This window comes from Onthophagus taurus, chromosome 8 (genome assembly GCF_036711975.1).
Source record: "Onthophagus taurus isolate NC chromosome 8, IU_Otau_3.0, whole genome shotgun sequence".
NCBI lineage: Eukaryota > Metazoa > Arthropoda > Insecta > Coleoptera > Scarabaeidae > Onthophagus > Onthophagus taurus.
The window spans coordinates 4,633,614-4,649,708 of NC_091973.1; the positions used below are offsets into that span (position 1 = coordinate 4,633,614).

The 16,095-nt window shown below is 32.5% G+C and overlaps 4 protein-coding genes across 5 annotated transcripts; 2 read left to right on the plus strand and 2 right to left on the minus strand.

Annotated features, from left to right (window-relative positions):
* Positions 1–563: 563 nt before the first annotated feature.
* LOC111425581 (protein draper-like) lies at positions 564–2,799 on the minus strand. Its single transcript, XM_023059700.2, has 9 exons — positions 2,694–2,799; positions 2,378–2,512; positions 2,049–2,327; positions 1,585–1,992; positions 1,374–1,529; positions 1,183–1,317; positions 984–1,130; positions 805–933; positions 564–752 (listed from the first exon to the last, which is right to left on the minus strand). Exons 1-9 carry the CDS (start codon positions 2,740–2,742, stop codon positions 616–618), a joined length of 1,575 nt encoding a protein of 524 aa, XP_022915468.2. The 5' UTR covers positions 2,743–2,799; the 3' UTR covers positions 564–615.
* A 475-nt stretch (positions 2,800–3,274) lies between these two features.
* On the minus strand, positions 3,275–6,155 carry LOC111425593 (SET and MYND domain-containing protein 4-like). Its single transcript, XM_023059720.2, has 3 exons — positions 5,662–6,155; positions 3,700–5,159; positions 3,275–3,642 (listed from the first exon to the last, which is right to left on the minus strand). Exons 1-3 carry the CDS (start codon positions 5,948–5,950, stop codon positions 3,370–3,372), a joined length of 2,022 nt encoding a protein of 673 aa, XP_022915488.1. The 5' UTR covers positions 5,951–6,155; the 3' UTR covers positions 3,275–3,369.
* Positions 6,156–9,030: 2,875 nt separating this feature from the next.
* On the plus strand, positions 9,031–11,224 carry LOC111425516 (solute carrier family 41 member 1-like). 2 transcript variants are annotated; one of them, XM_023059602.2, is made up of 4 exons: positions 9,031–9,164; positions 9,232–9,254; positions 9,324–9,469; positions 9,690–11,224. In XM_023059602.2, the coding sequence occupies exons 3-4, from the start codon at positions 9,383–9,385 to the stop codon at positions 11,040–11,042; spliced, it is 1,440 nt and encodes a 479-aa protein (XP_022915370.2). In that variant the 5' UTR covers positions 9,031–9,164; positions 9,232–9,254; positions 9,324–9,382; the 3' UTR covers positions 11,043–11,224. The 2 variants fall into 2 exon arrangements, with proteins under 2 accessions (XP_022915370.2, XP_022915369.2); XM_023059601.2 differs by having other exon boundaries at positions 9,031–9,254.
* A 433-nt stretch (positions 11,225–11,657) lies between these two features.
* Positions 11,658–15,744, plus strand: LOC111425565 (solute carrier family 41 member 1-like). Its single transcript, XM_023059673.2, has 4 exons — positions 11,658–12,124; positions 13,428–13,938; positions 13,993–14,284; positions 14,341–15,744. The coding sequence occupies exons 1-4, from the start codon at positions 12,114–12,116 to the stop codon at positions 15,042–15,044; spliced, it is 1,518 nt and encodes a 505-aa protein (XP_022915441.1). The 5' UTR covers positions 11,658–12,113; the 3' UTR covers positions 15,045–15,744.
* Positions 15,745–16,095: the final 351 nt, after the last annotated feature.

Here is a 16,095-nt window from a genome sequence, read left to right on the forward strand (position 1 = left end):
TCTCCAAAATGAAGTCTGGATTGCAAACTTTTGATAGATTGTGTTATTATTTATTCAAGGACTTCTATGCTAGACCCCGCGTCTTGGTGGTTTTGGTGAAGTTCGTGTCGAGTACACTTCGGTGTTCAAGAGTGTCACATCTCTTTACCTACGGAAGATAAATGCATGATTTCCGTACATCAGCGCTAGATCATGACAAAATAATCCCTAGTGGGAATTCCGAAGTACTGTGTCACGTGGGAAACATCAAAAGTGAGAATTTAGAATTCGAGGAGGTACTAGGACTCTTGGGGCCATGTGGAAAATCGTTGGAAGTTGGTCCATGGGGATGTAGAGTCAAGTTTCGAAGTCGGCCGAGATTATTTCTTACATCCCAAACAATACTTGAGGTAGCCTCTTATTTTCAAAATCAACTTTTATGACTTTTTGATTTTTCCTCTTTATCTGGCAGTATTTTGCCCATTCTAAGTGGCTAAATCAACCTAACCCATTCTATCTTCATTTAATTTCCTTGCATTTATCTAAGCAAAAAGTGGCAGAACTTATCCAGTAAAGAAATAATTAAAATAAGTACTTTTAAATTAAAAAAAATTTTATTATACATTATTATACATGCTATTTTGGTAAACACCCTTTTTTATCCTCGCTTACTTTGTATCCAGATGGACATTGACATTTGCTATTTCTACACAAAACGTCTTTGCTCAAAGTTTTTTGACATTGCTCGACGTTTGTGCAGTAATCGCCCATTTCTACGGTTTCAAATTTTGAATTAAACAGGATTATTATTAGTAAAAAATTTACCTTTCGCCATTATACATAAATCGCCCACTTCGAGATGGTTGTTAATACAAACGCATTTGCCTTGTTTACACTCGGTGTTGGAGCGCGTGCATTGCAAAGAATGTGTGCAATCTTCATGAATACTTGCACCTATACAAATAAAATTAATAATAAAAGTAAAATAAAAATAAATAATTTACTTTTAAGACAAGTTAACTCGTCAATTTGGACGTAATCTTCTTGGCATGCACATTTTTTATCATCATCATTTTCCTCTTCATCAAGTTCCTCACAAATGCTGTGTTCCAATAAGCATGCAAGCGTGTCATCGCATTTCGAACCTAAATCTAAAAATAAAAAATATTTAATACTTGTACAAAAAAATTTTTAAAAATTTACTTGGAGTGCAAATATTTTCATCTAAATCTAATCGATAACCATCCGGACAAATGCAATTTCCATTTACTTTATCACAAATTGAATTGATTATTGTGCAGTCGCTGTTTTCAGCGCATTCAGCTTCACATTCGGTGGCTAAATATTAAAAAACATTAATTGTATAGTAATAAATTGAGTAATTTAATAATTACAACGAGTACAAATAAAATGTTCGTTGAGTTCTGATCCAAAATTACATATACAATAAGAATCGAGATCTGTTTCTTTTACGCAAGAAGCAAGAGGGCCCATAACGTTGCAGCCCAGATCATTGCTACAGACGATTTTATCATTTGATTTATAACCAGCTGGAATTACAATAATAATTAGTTGTTAAAGGAAGATGCTAAATATGTGTTTTACCTTTACTGCATCCATCGAGAGCTGGTTTATAATAATGTGTTTTTGCACAAATACACATTCCATTTTCACATAATCTGGGTGTTGTTTTACAATCTGAATTAGCTGTGCATTCTATATTCATGCCAAGTTCGCCATAACAAGTTCCAGAACTTAAAAAGTATCCCTTTTTACAAACACATTTTTTTATGATGGGTGAACAATAGGAATTGGGGTCACCTCCAACACAATCTTCATTGGTATTGCAGTCATCGGCAATAGTATTTTTTTGATGATGATCATCTTGCCTTTCAAAAATTTCTTTTTTACTTGGAATATCCGGTTCTGTTGTTTGAGCACAACCGTTGTTGGTGCATTTTGCACCTTCGAGGCCTTGACAATCACTATCCATTGCGCAAGCACCCCCATATTCTATCAAATTTTTTATTAATATACATAAATGTTTTTTTAAGAAATAAAAAAATTACCTTTTACTAAAGGTCTACAATCAAACTCTCCTCTTGGGTAATAATCTACATTACACGTACATTTAGAATCTGTACAAACCATAGCTAATAAATCCGGACTAACAAAACAGTCTTCATTTTTTTCGCAAAATTCTCCCAACCCTGCGCTTTTTATGCAATTTCCATGATGATATCTGTATCCGGTATCACATTCGCATGCTCCTGATTTACAAATATTTTTTCCAAGAAGAGGTGCGCATTGAACATCATCGGTGCAAGATCCACCATAACTTAGAACAACTAAAAAAAGTTTATGAAATATTTATTTCGAATTTATATTTATTTTGTACCATCTAAACATTTAGTTCCATCTGCTGTAAGTGTTTTTCCGATTGGACATTGACAAAAATTATCGGTACAACTAGATTCCGGTGCCGCACAATCTTCCGCTTCATTACAAACGAAGAAATTTCCAGAAACTCCACCTGTGCAAAAGTTTGATTATCAAGATTGTTTTATATATAAATCAATCGGTGCAGGTGTTTCGAACACCTGCATAAAAAAAGATAAAGTGTTCTCTAGCATCTATTAGGGATTTATTTATCAGATAAAAAATATTTTTTTTTGTAACATTGGATGCAGAAAAAATAGATGAAAATAACTTACCCGTAAAATAAGTTAACATTAACACTAAAACTAACTTGAGTATTTCCATTTTTTGAGTTATACCGTTGTTTTTAGTGTGGCGAGAATTTCGACAATGAGTTAATCCTTGAATAGGTTGTCGATAAATAATGTAGCCACACTTGAAAATTCGAATGATAACGTATTGATTAAAATTGTTTTGCGATCACTATCAATATGACCAAATCAATTTGATGTATTGAAATCGATTATTAGTTTAGTATTAATAAATTTTTTATCCAAAAATATTAATTTAGAGATTTAATGATTTCATGGTTTATTACAAAAATTTCGATTATATCGTTTCGGTGTATTATGAACAATTTTTATTAAAATCTCACCAACAGTTTTTAGTTTTTGAGTTAAAAATTATTTTTAAGCAAGTATGCAACCAATATCGCAGTGCAATACGCATCATACGCAAATCGCGTATTGCAATAAAAATACTGTCATATTGGTTGCATTTATATTTCTATATATAAATTTTCATCATCGTTTTATGCAAAATTAATTTAGGGATTTGATGATTTATTAGGTTGGTAATAAAGGTTATTTGGAACAACTATGTTTCCAAATGTTTTCTTTACTAATAAAGATATACAAACAATGGAATGCTTACATCTAGCACAAAATTAATAATTGAATAAATATTGAATTATTAAACCATTTGGGGTTGAGTGTTTAATATTTCCTCTGAGTTTTGGTCAGCATTAACTGGTAGAAATTCCGTTGGTTTTTTATACAACACTTGAGTATTTCCATCGTGCACCATACAAGTTCTCAATCTTTGTTGGACCTTCACCATATCTTTAAAAGGAGCAACCATGTGCTTGTGATAAAATTCCATGGCCGTTTGGTAAAACACAATAGCACCTTCGTAGTCACCTTGTTTAAATAAATCTTCAGCTTTTGTTGTAAACTCATCCAATTTCTGTCAACAAAAAAAATATTAATTTTTTATAAATAAATTTACAATAAATATTTTTACCATTAATTGTAAAGATGGGAGCATAATATTATTTTTAGTTTTACATTTTTTGCATACAACAAACGGATTGTCTTGATCAACTCCAACAATCAAACAATGTTCGCAAGTTTGACATTTAAGGCGAAGACTTTGCTCGTCCATTTGTTCATATAACGGCCAATTTTCGACGCAAGGAACGCATTGGCAATCGAAATAATATCTTTCCTTCATTTTTCTCTGTCGATCAACGTATTTATGGGTGCAATAAATAGGGCCGTAATTTTCAAATATAGCATCACCAGCCTTGATGTATTTAACGGTTCTCGCAATCATTTTCGTGCCTTTGTTATATCTAATAATACTCGGTTCGCAACTGTGATTAAACAAAGCCAAAGTTGGATAAATGCCACCGCCCACGTGACTGTTACGATAAGAAACGTCACATTTACCATCGGTATTTCTCATTTCCGAAATTTCGTGAGCGTTAAACTGAAGGAGTTGAAGATGCCTTAATAGTAAACTTCCAATGTAAGCTTCTTCATCTTTTAAAACTTCCTCTTGGGTTTCGAATGGAAAGAAGCTCGTTTTTTTTAGTAATCTTAAAAGGAAGATGGCCATAAATGTGTAATGTAAAAATTCGCCTTTTGGCCGGATTTCGGTGTGTGTACACAGTTGATAAAGTCTCGCGTAATCGTTACTTTTGTAAATACTACCATCTTCATGTTTTTTCCCAAAACATTTTCGGTTTTCCCAAAGAAACGCTAAACCTTGTTGGGTTATGATACGTAAAGATAATAAACAATTCACGGAAGCACCGGAAGTGTAAATTGTTGGTAAGATGTTGCATTCTATTTGATGATAATTTGCTTTTTCTTTGCATGAGTTTGAGCAAAAAATGACATGGGTACAATTTTCGCATGGATAAGGAGATAATGTATTTAAGCCGCAATGGCTGCAATTTTTTAGTATGTTATCTTTGCCGACTACAATTGAAAATGGTTCTTCTTCTAATATTATAGTAGCTGCTGGAATATCTTTGGTTGCAATAGCATATCTTCCAACATTAGGGTCATAACGGAAATCAACCGATTCGGATGCTGCTGGATAAAAATTATTTCTGTCAAACTTAACATAAGTTATCTGCTCACTTTTAACATCAATTGAATTTTGGTCACTTTTTGCACATTTTTCTTGGGCGATTTTTAAAATTTGGCGAATCTCTTTCAGTTTTTGTTCCGATAATTTTGTATTTACCCCAACTTTAATTGCTTCTTTGATGCTATCAACAGCCTTCTTATATACTTTTATCTCGCTGCAGCACTTTCCTTTACGCAGAAGAATCTTGTATTGCAAATCTTCGGGGTACCAACCGGTTTGAAGAACCCAATCGACGTCCACGATACATTGTTTATAAAGGGAAAGCTCAAAGAGAACCGCACTTCGGTTTGCAACCAAAACAGCAAGCAACTTTCGGGATTCATCTGGAAAAGTTTTGAAATGTATTTATTATTTTGTGTCCATTTAGTTTATTTGTGGTGTTATTTTGATCACGTTTCCGCCTACATCTACCAACTCCCTGGCTTTTATGGACACTTAGGATGTGTTAACGAAAATAAACGGGCTGATTGTCCTTCTCTAATGCACTGTTTTACGCCTTTAGGTTGCCAAATAATGAAAACTATTGTTAGACGTGTTGAAATTTTAAATGCAATTTCCTGAAAGTTGGAAAATTTTTGGGATCTTTGCCCAGTTTATATATAATTATTTTTTTAAAATCTTTATTAGTTTCTAATAAAATTATTTTTAGAGAGACAGAAAAAGCAATTTCTATATATATATGTATAATTGTGAAAGTAATTTTGACCTACTTTCTGGTTAATTTGAAAAATTGGGATTTTGCCCAAAAAATATCTAACAATACATTTTTTACGTTACAATGCAGCATTTTACAAAAATATTAATATAAAAAAAAAAAAAACGTACCTGTATCAATCGGACAAGTAACAACACCTCGATTATATTGGTGAATGGCTTCAAGAAGATTTTTGTTTTTATAAAACAAATTGGCGTTTGTTTTGAAATTGGCGGCTTCTTGTAATGATTTGCCGCGAGATTGCTCTGCTATCGGTATTTTAATGGCATGCTCGTACATCTGCTTGATGCGGTCCATGTCGTCCGCGCCGTTTTTGAAATTGTTAATCTGCTCATGGTTGAGAAGCTGCACGAGCTTTTCGCAATGTGTTCGAAATGAAAGGAAAACCTCGCCGGTCATAATTTTCAATTAGAGGAAGCGGGATCGCAGCACCACCACTTTATAAACTTTACGACGAAATCAGATTTATAATTAGAATTTACTTTTTGAGACCAACACACAGTAACTCCCTCTAGTGCAGTAGTTTTCAAACCGCTAACATTACTTTCTCTTAAGCAAGAAAGAAAATCACTGTTCACCCCGGAAATTTAAAATTAGATGTGATTTAACCTCATATATTCCTTTATAACATCAAAAAGTTGTTATAAGTAGCTTTACTATTAGAAAAATAAATATTAAAATGTATCAATATAGTATATTAAGAAGTGATGTATTAAAATCGATCATAACTCAAAAATGGAAGGTGATGGAGAAATTTTTTTTAGGAATAAATCGTTTATTATGAACTAAAAAGACGTCTTCCATAAACAGATTTAGTTTAGATATAATGATTTTCTAGTGATAAAGAAAAAATCCCCAAAATGTCAAAATTGAGTACTTTTGGTATTAAAATCGATCTTAACTCAAAAATATAAGGTGATGGAGAAAAGTTCTTTAGGAATAAATTGTTTATTATGAACTAAAAAGACATCGTCCATAAACAGATTTAGTTTAGATATAATGATTTTCTAGTTATAAAGAGAAAATCCCCAAAATGTCAAAATTGAGTACTTTTGGTATTAAAATCCATCATAACTCAAAAACGAAAGGTGATGGAGAAAAGTTTTTGAGGAATAAATTGTTTATTATCAACTAAAAAGACATCATCCATAAACAGATTTAGTTTAGATATAATGATTTTCTAGTGATAAAGAGAAAATCCCCAAAATGTCAAAATTGAGTACTTTTGGTATTAAAATCGATCATAACTCAAAAATGAAAGGTAATGGAGAAAAGTTTTTTAGGAATAAATTGATTATTATGAACTAAAAAGACATCATTCATAAACAAATTTAGTTTAGATATAATGATTTTCTAGTGATAAAGAGAAAATCCCCAAAATGTCCAAATTGAGTACTTTTGGTATTAAAATCGATCATAACTCAAAAATGAAAGGTGATGGAGAAAAGTTTTTTAGAAATAAATTGTTTATTATGAACTAAAAAGACATCATCCATAAACATATTTAGTTTAGATATAATGATTTTCTAGTGATAAAGAGAAAATCCCCAAAATGTCAAAATTGAGTACTTTTGGTATTAAAATCGATCATGACTCAAAAATGAAAGGTGATGGCGAAAAGTTTTTTAGGAATAAATTGTTTATTATGAACTAAAAAGACATCATTCATAAACAAATTTAGTTTAGATATAATGATTTTCTAGTAATAAAGAGAAAATCCCCAAAATGTCAAAATTGAGTACTTTTGGTATTAAAATCGATCATAACTCAAAATTGAAAGGTGATAGAGACAAATTTTTTAGGAATAAATTGTTTATTATGAACTAAAAGGACATCATCCATAAACAGATTTAGTTTAGATATAATGATTTTCTAGTGATAAAAAGAAAATCCCCAAAATGTCAAAATTGAGTACTTTTGGTATTAAAATCGATCATAACTCAAAAATGAAAGGTGATGGAGAAAAGTTTTTTAGGAATAAATTGATTATTATGAACTAAAAGGACATCATCCATAAACAGATTTAGTTTAGATATAATGATTTTCTAGTGATAAAAAGAAAATCCCCAAAATGTCAAAATTGAGTACTTTTGGTATTAAAATCGATCATAACTCAAAAATGAAAGGTGATGGAGAAAAGTTTTTTAGGAATAAATTGATTATTATGAACTAAAAGGACATCATCCATAAACAGATTTAGTTTAGATATAATGATTTTCTAGTAATAAAAAGAAAATCCCCAAAATGTTAAAATTGAGTACTTTTGGTATTAAAATCGATCATAACTCAAAAATGAAAGGTGATGGCGAAAAGTTTTTTAGGAATAAATTGTTTATTATGAACTAAAAAGACATCATCCATAAACAGATTTAGTTTAGTTATAATGATTTCCTAGTGATAAAGAGAAAATCCCCAAAATGTCAAAATTGAGTACTTTTGGTATTAAAATCGATCATAACTCAAAAATGAAAGGTGATGGAGACATTTTTTTTAGGAATAAATTGTTTATTATGAACTAAAAAGACATCATCCATAAACAAATTTAGTTTAGATATAATGATTTTCTAGTGATAAAGAGAAAATCCCCAAAATGTCAAAATTGAGTACTTTTGGTATTAAAATCGATCATAACTCAAAAATGAAAGGTGATGGAGAAAAGTTTTTTGGTAATAAATTGATTATTATGAACTAAAAAGACATCATCCATAAACAGATTTAGTTTAGATATAATCATTTTCTAATGATAAAGAGAAAATCACCAAAATGTCAAAATTGAGTACTTTTGGTATTAAAATCGATCATAACTCAAGTATGAAAGGTGATGGAGAAAAGTTTTTTAGGAATAAATTGTTTATTATGAACTAAAAGGACATCATCCATAAACAGATTTAGTTTAGATATAATGATTTTCTAGTGATAAAGCGAAAATCCCCAAAATGTCAAAATTGAGTACTTTTGGTATTAAAATCGATCATAATTCAAAAATGAAAGGTGATAGAGAAAAGTTTTTTCGTAATAAATTGATTATTATGAACTAAAAAGACATTATCCATAAACAGATTTAGTTTAGATATAATGATTTTCTAGTGATAAAGAGAAAATCCCCAAAATGTCAAAATTGAGTACTTTTGGTATTAAAATCGATCATAACTCAAAAACGAAAGGTGATGGAGAAAAGTTTTTTAGGAATAAATTGACTATTATGAACTAAAAAGACATCATCCATAAACAGATTTAGTTTAGATATAATGATTTTAATGTAAAAATTGAATACTTTTGGTTTTAAAATCAAGCAGCTTAAGATGAGGTTTACGATATGCAGATTGGATTTAAAATAATGGTATCAAATTCAAAATTTATATCGCTTAGGCAACTCAATACACATCTCGCTAAAATAACGTTCATTAAATTTAAAAAAAGAAACAAATTAATTAAATTAAAAACTGTTAGAAGATTGAATAAAACTAAAATGAAAACAAATCCGAAAAGAAATCTAATTTTTCTTCCCATCAATTAACTTTTTCCCTGGTTAATTGATAACGATTGAAATGTCGTCGTGTTAAATTCACATTACACAGTGATAAGCGATGAGATATGTCGGTAATGTTGTCATGTAAGTGCGTAAACAGTTATGACATATTTGATACGTGAAAGATTTGATATTTAAAAATTAAAAATAGGTATCCATGAAGATGTCTTTTAGGTTAGTTTTGGTGTTTACATCATGCGTTAACGGTTAAGACGTGGAGTTACATTTTTATTCAATTTTCAGGAATCGCAGTTTTAAAAGGAACCACGAGTGTCCCAAGCGTTTAAACTGTTTTTTTAAAAATGCCTCAGACAGATGAATTGAGATATAGGAAAATTAAAAAGTCCCACCTGGAAGAACTGAGTATGAACGCCCCTTTGTTAGATACTGTAAGTTTTAATTAAATTGATTAAAGTATTAAATAAAAATCTTATCATTACCTATTATTCAATTTTTTGAACATTATATTTTAAGTGCTATTTGATGAATGAGTGCAATTAATTGATAGTTAGTTGAGAATGTATCGTGTTACTTATGAAAGAATGTTATTAGCACAAGTATTTGTATAAATAAATCAGGGTTATAAAATTTTATTTCGCTTTGTTTTAGGACGAAGAATTCGAATTAATTTCATCAAGTGATGGAACATCACTTTTACCAGGACATGATGATTCAAATGTTTCTTTTGAGCAAAGTAGAGAGTCCATCCTCTCTACAGCTGTACAAATGTTTATCCCGTTCCTTTTGGCTGGATTTGGAATGGTCGCGGCAAGTCTTCTTTTGGATTTGGTTCAACACTGGCCTGTTTATCAACACGTATCTGAAGTTTACATTTTAGTGCCATCCCTTTTAGGTTTGAAAGGAAACTTAGAAATGACTTTAGCGTCGAGGTTATCAACTCACGCGAATTTGGGGCATTTGGATACGAGGCAACAACAGATTAGTTTGATTTTTGGAAATTTGGCGCTGATTCAGTGCCAAGCGATTGTTGTAGGATTTTTAGCTTCAATCGCGGCTGTTATTTTCGGCTGGGTGCCTACTGGCGAATTCAATCTTCAACACACTTTGATTTTGTGTGCTAGCAGTATAGGAACAGCGTTTACGGCTAGCTTAATTCTTGGATTGATTATGGTGGGTGTTATTTTGGTTTCGAGACATTTCCACATCAATCCGGATAATGTTGCGACTCCGATTGCCGCTAGTTTGGGGGATTTAACAACTCTGGCTTTGCTTTCTTGGCTTTCATCCGGTCTTTATAACACCAGGGAGACTATGCCATGGTTGACGGTGGCTGTGATTATTGTTGGAATCTTTTTTGTACCACTTTGGGGGTATTTAGCTAGTCGAAATGAGTATAGTAAGGAAGTTTTGGATAGTGGGTGGTCCCCGGTGATAACAGCAATGGTGATAAGTAGTATAGGTGGTTTGATTTTGGATTATACGGTGTCCCAATACAAAGGGATTGCAGTATTTCAACTAGTCATTAATGGAATTGGTGGTAATTTAGTCGCGGTGCAAGCGAGTCGGATTTCGACGGAGTTGCATAAAACGTCTGTTCTTGGGGAATTACCCGAAGATGAAAAAGTTTGTTTGAGTCCATGCGCCACGTTTTTTGATAGCTCGGAAACAAATCATGCCGCAACAGCGCGCATGTTAATGGTCATGGTGATTCCTGGTCATCTAATATTTACGTACACTATAAGCTATTTGCAAGCTGGGCATACCTCGTTTACCCCCAGCTTTATGTTCGTCTATTTAATCGCCGCTCTCTTACAAGTGTTCTTATTACTCTACATCGCCCAAGTTATGATTTTATGGATGTGGAAGTCCGCGATCGACCCCGATAACTCCGCCATACCGTATTTAACCGCCTTGGGCGATTTATTGGGCACCTTCCTATTGGGAGTCGCCTTCCAAGTGTTGTACATCATCGGAGATAAAGACAGCGATGTCGGCGATTAACGATCTGTACAAAACAAAAATGAGTTGTAGTTGCAAGATAGTACTTATTCAGTTCTAGATAATTTATGTTAATTTAGATTTTTCGTTTAGTAAATATGTAAATAATTTGTGAAAGCGCCTTTCGATTTTTGTAAAAATTTGATACTACGAGGCGACCTAAATAAATATGAATTCAAAATTAACGTCTTATTTTTTTTATTAAGGATTAAGTTAATTCAAAAGAATATGACATCTATAACTCAACGGAGAAATCATGCAATAAGTTAGCTGTAATTCTTTGATAACCTTGCTTAAAGATGAATTCTATTTGTAGATGGTGCGAGATGTCTTGAACGGTTTTAATGAAAAAAAATTTTAATTTCCATCGTTTTGAATGTCACTGTCACGCTAAATACTATTAAATTTTTACCAATTTTTATTTAATCGTTTTTGTCTTAAATTATTGCGAAAACATTTATCTAATGTAAAAATGAAATTGTTAAAATAAAGATATCTATGAAAATTAAATTATCTAATGATAACAATAATATATTTATAGATTACTCAATTCCGGATTAAAAAACATAAATATTAAGATATTAATTACGATTTGATAGTAATAAAACGTCGAAAAAATAACAAGATTTAGAAATTTGATTGATGTTAAAGTAAGTGTTAGTGGAATAGAAGAAGTTTTGGTATAAATGTTTGGTGGAAACGTACTGATATGAAGAATTCAAAATTGGTAATAAATTTATGAGCTATTTTGAGGCATTTGAGCCTTGGTACGAAGGCGTAATAATTTAATAACTTAATAGCTAGTAGCTATTGCTGTCCACTTGTAGTTCTAAAGTAGTTTCGTGCTGGACCGTCTTAGTCATAGGAGTTTGACAAAATTTCAAATTGAACCGTTTTCGTTCAACTCTCGCGTTCTCGTGCCCCGGTTCTTTTTAAAGATGTATTTTTTTTGTGATCGTTTACACCTCGCGTTTCTTCTTTAAGTTGGTGTTACAAATAATGTATCCTCAGTGTGAAAATGTTGTATGAATATTTGTTTTTATCGAAACCAGCGAAAAATAAAACTATTGGCAGATGATCACATTGTAAGTTTTTAATTTTAATTCTTACTTTTATAAATATCCTTAAACATTAAAAAAGAAATAAAAATTAGCTTGTAAAAATTAATGTAATTGAAAGATTATTTATTTATAATTTCTCTTTTTGAATGGGAAAAAGAATAAGAGAGGGAGTAGGAAAGGAAGTTCTTTGAACAAGTTGGCATTGAAACGATTGTCGAGTAACTCCACGTGGCCTAAATTTGCACCGCATCCCTCGAATTTGTATTTGTGTAGCCGGCCGAAAAAAAATGCCATTTCTTACATCATATGTACGGCTAACACGTTATCATTGAGAATAATCGCAAGTTTCCTGCTTCTGAAACTAAGCCGGCGATTGACGCGACGGCAAAATTAAAAAACTCGGCACACTTCGTACACAAATCTTCCTTCCAGAAAATTTTCTCTACCGGTCTAATTGCACAAAATTAGGAAACGACTCAAAACTCGATTAATCTACTTCAACAAATGGATAGTTCAAATTTCAACAATTTTTAATTTTATTTTCATTTCCTATAAAAAAGATTTATTAAAAATTCGAAGAACTTTTACATCATCGTCTCACATTGCACTTCCAAGAATATAATCATATTATCGACCCGATAATCTTGGTTACCTTGATAATACTTCTTTATTATGACTCACTAAAAGTGCAGTCCAAACAATCTCCGTTGTAAAACGTTGCGAAATAGCATCTATATCAATAACTAACAAGTTATAAAACAGTTTTGAATAATCACGCGGTATAAGCGCGTGCGCCATTTCGCGCCGTTTTCTTTTCGAAGGGGTTGTCGGGTCTGACATTCATCCACAAGTCGTGGATCAATACGTCCAGCAGTACACGATGTAGCCGCGTGTGGCCTCATAGGCTTTTTTAGCCTAAAATTTTTTGGTGCTTTAAGCCAGACCCCGGAGCGTCATTATTAAAAAAATTATCCCGTAATTTCTGCCCATTCAAGGGAATCATTGTTTCTTGATCCAGGTGAGATATTCTAATCCACTTTTTTTTTGTAGCAACACGTGCCACCACTATACTTTGACGTCAATTGCAATTACATCATCAATTATTATTTTATCATTAATATATCACAATGATGTATTTGATTATGAAAATAAAAAAAAACAGATTATGTCAACGCGATAAATAGAATAATTAATTGCATAAAAGTAACTGGTTAAGTAAGAATTTTTACGTAATCATTCTACAAATCAATCGCAATTACACGTGATACTACCCAGTTCCGGTTTTATTAAGGATTAGCAATTTTAATTTTTTTTTTAAATTTTTTAGTACAGAGAGCTATGGGTCTAACGCAATGGACAGTCCAAACCACATTCAGCCCAGTGGCAAATCAAACGAAGACGGGGGGTCATCAAGTGCCTTCGAGGTGGAGATCGAAAACGACATGGAATTAACCCTGGTGGCGGCGACGAACGATGCCGATAACGATAACGGAAAGTTACCGGATGTGGTAGCTGTCGCCCAAGTTTCCACTGAATACGAAGAAGTTAGGGGACGTAGTCAGGAAACGTACCTTTCCATCGCCATACAAGTTTTCATACCATTTCTGATTGCCGGGTTCGGAATGGTTTGCGCGGGTTTAGTTTTGGATAAAATCCAGCATTGGCCGGTATTTAAAAAAGTAACTGAGTTAATGATCCTCATTCCATCTTTATTGGGATTAAAAGGTAATCTAGAAATGACGTTAGCATCGCGGTTATCAACCCAAGCCAATTTGGGACACATGGATACTCCTAAACAACTTTTTGAAATGATCGTTGGAAATTTAACGTTGATTCAGGTACAACAAAAAAAATATTGTGATGAATATTTTTGTTAAGCATCCCAATTTTAGTGCCAAGCCATTGTGGTAGGATTTCTTGGTTCCGTGGTTGCTGTCGTAATGGGTGCCCTAAAAACTTATACAGTCCAATTAAATCATGCTTATCTCTTGTGTGCCAGCAGTTTGGTAACGGTGTCTTTAGCCAGTTTGGTGTTAGGCATCATCACAGCTGGAGTTATTGTCTTATCGAGACATTGTCATATCAATCCGGATAATGTTGCCACACCAATTGCTGCTAGCCTTGGTGATATTACATCGTTGGCTTTGTTATCATGGATTTCAACAGTTCTTTATGAATCTATAGGTAAGATTTAATAATAATTAAGTTCTGATTATTAATTAATTTAATTTCTTTTGTAGGTATATATGATTGGTTGGCACCATTAATCATAGCGGGATATATTTTAGCGATACCATTATGGGTGTGGATAGCAAAAAGAAATCTTCATACAAGGGATGTATTATATAACGGTTGGACACCCGTAATGGGTGCAATGTTGATAAGTTCTCTGGGTGGATTGATATTAGATTTTATGGCGCCAAGATTTGAAAATATAGCTGTATTTCAGCCGGTAATAAATGGAGTGGGTGGTAATTTGGTAGCGGTACAAGCTAGTAGGATATCGACAGCTTTGCACAAACAGTCAGTATTAGGTATTTTAACCTCGGATATGAATGTCGATGATGATAACGTCATCTTCATATCACCGGTAACCGGGTTTTGCGGAAAAAGCGTTCATGCGAGAACGACGCGCGTTCTGATGGCGATGGTAATACCGGGACACCTCATCTTTGTTTATACGATTGATTATATGAAAGGAGAAGAGAACACCATGACTTCACTTTTTATTGTCGTATATTTGCTCGCTGCCGTCACGCAGGTCGCGACGCTCCTTTATGTTGCCTACAATATGATTCATTGGATGTGGAAGAGGAAGATCGACCCTGACAACTCTGCCATACCCTATTTGACCTCAATGGGCGACCTGCTTGGTATCTCCCTGTTGGCTATTGCCTTTCAGTTTCTTTATTTGGTTGCTAATCATGAAAACGGCAAAAATTGATATGTTTATGATTATAAATATTGATTAAAAAGTTGATAGTTTTTAAATAACATTTGTCTTAAAATAAAATCGTACGAAGGAAACGAAAAATTTTCAATTATTGAGCCGTTTCTTTTGTTCAACGGTGTACGAATACTAAAATACACAAAAATTCACAAAAATATAAAAAAATATAAAAAATACAGCGACGTGGAAAAGTCGCTTACGCTTGCTGTTGGTAAATTTAATAATAAATTTCTTTTTTTTATAAGCTGCGAGACGTGGTACATATCATACCCTCGAATTGCAATAATTTTTTTTTTTTGGAAATAACTTTAGAACGCTAGTACCTGCGGGGTGCCTCTGGTTAAGCCACAATTCATTCTGTTACTCCTTGCGAAACGAAAGGAATCTCGCAGCCCACACGTTCGTTTGTGATTCAACAGAGGTCTATGTCGTTAAAACCGTTCAAAGTATAATTTTCCTGTGAGAAACGATATTTTTCTAAGCCGTATCGCGTACACTACCTGTAAATCGTCTTCGACTCAAGATTCGTGACAATAGTTGCTAGTATTTTTGCCTTGGCATGTTGTATTGTCAATTTTTGGGATTTAACAATAAAATAAAAAAAATCGGCAACCTAAAATTGTCTATATGTAGATATTAAAAAAAAACTGTATGTGTAATATATGTAATTAATAAAAACAAATGAGTACAGTAATTGTTTTGGTTTCCTTATTGGTTTTTTTATTGTTATATAGATTAGAAAACCCATTTCATCTTTTACGACCTCTTAACATTTTTTTAAGTGTTACAATTTTAATACCCATTGTGCTGTACATTTTCTAATTTGCTACTAAGTAACTTGTAACAAATTAGGGGAAATTATCTTTAATTTTTGAATATTACAGGATCCATTAAACTTAGGCAACTTCTTATTAAATGAAATTAACCGAATCCAGTTTAGTGTTTCTTATTTAGATGGCGTTGATGTACGAAAATCTGCAAAAATGGTCAAATTCGACGATTTTAAAGCAAATAGAGCGATCGTAAGTCACGTCGATGACTTATG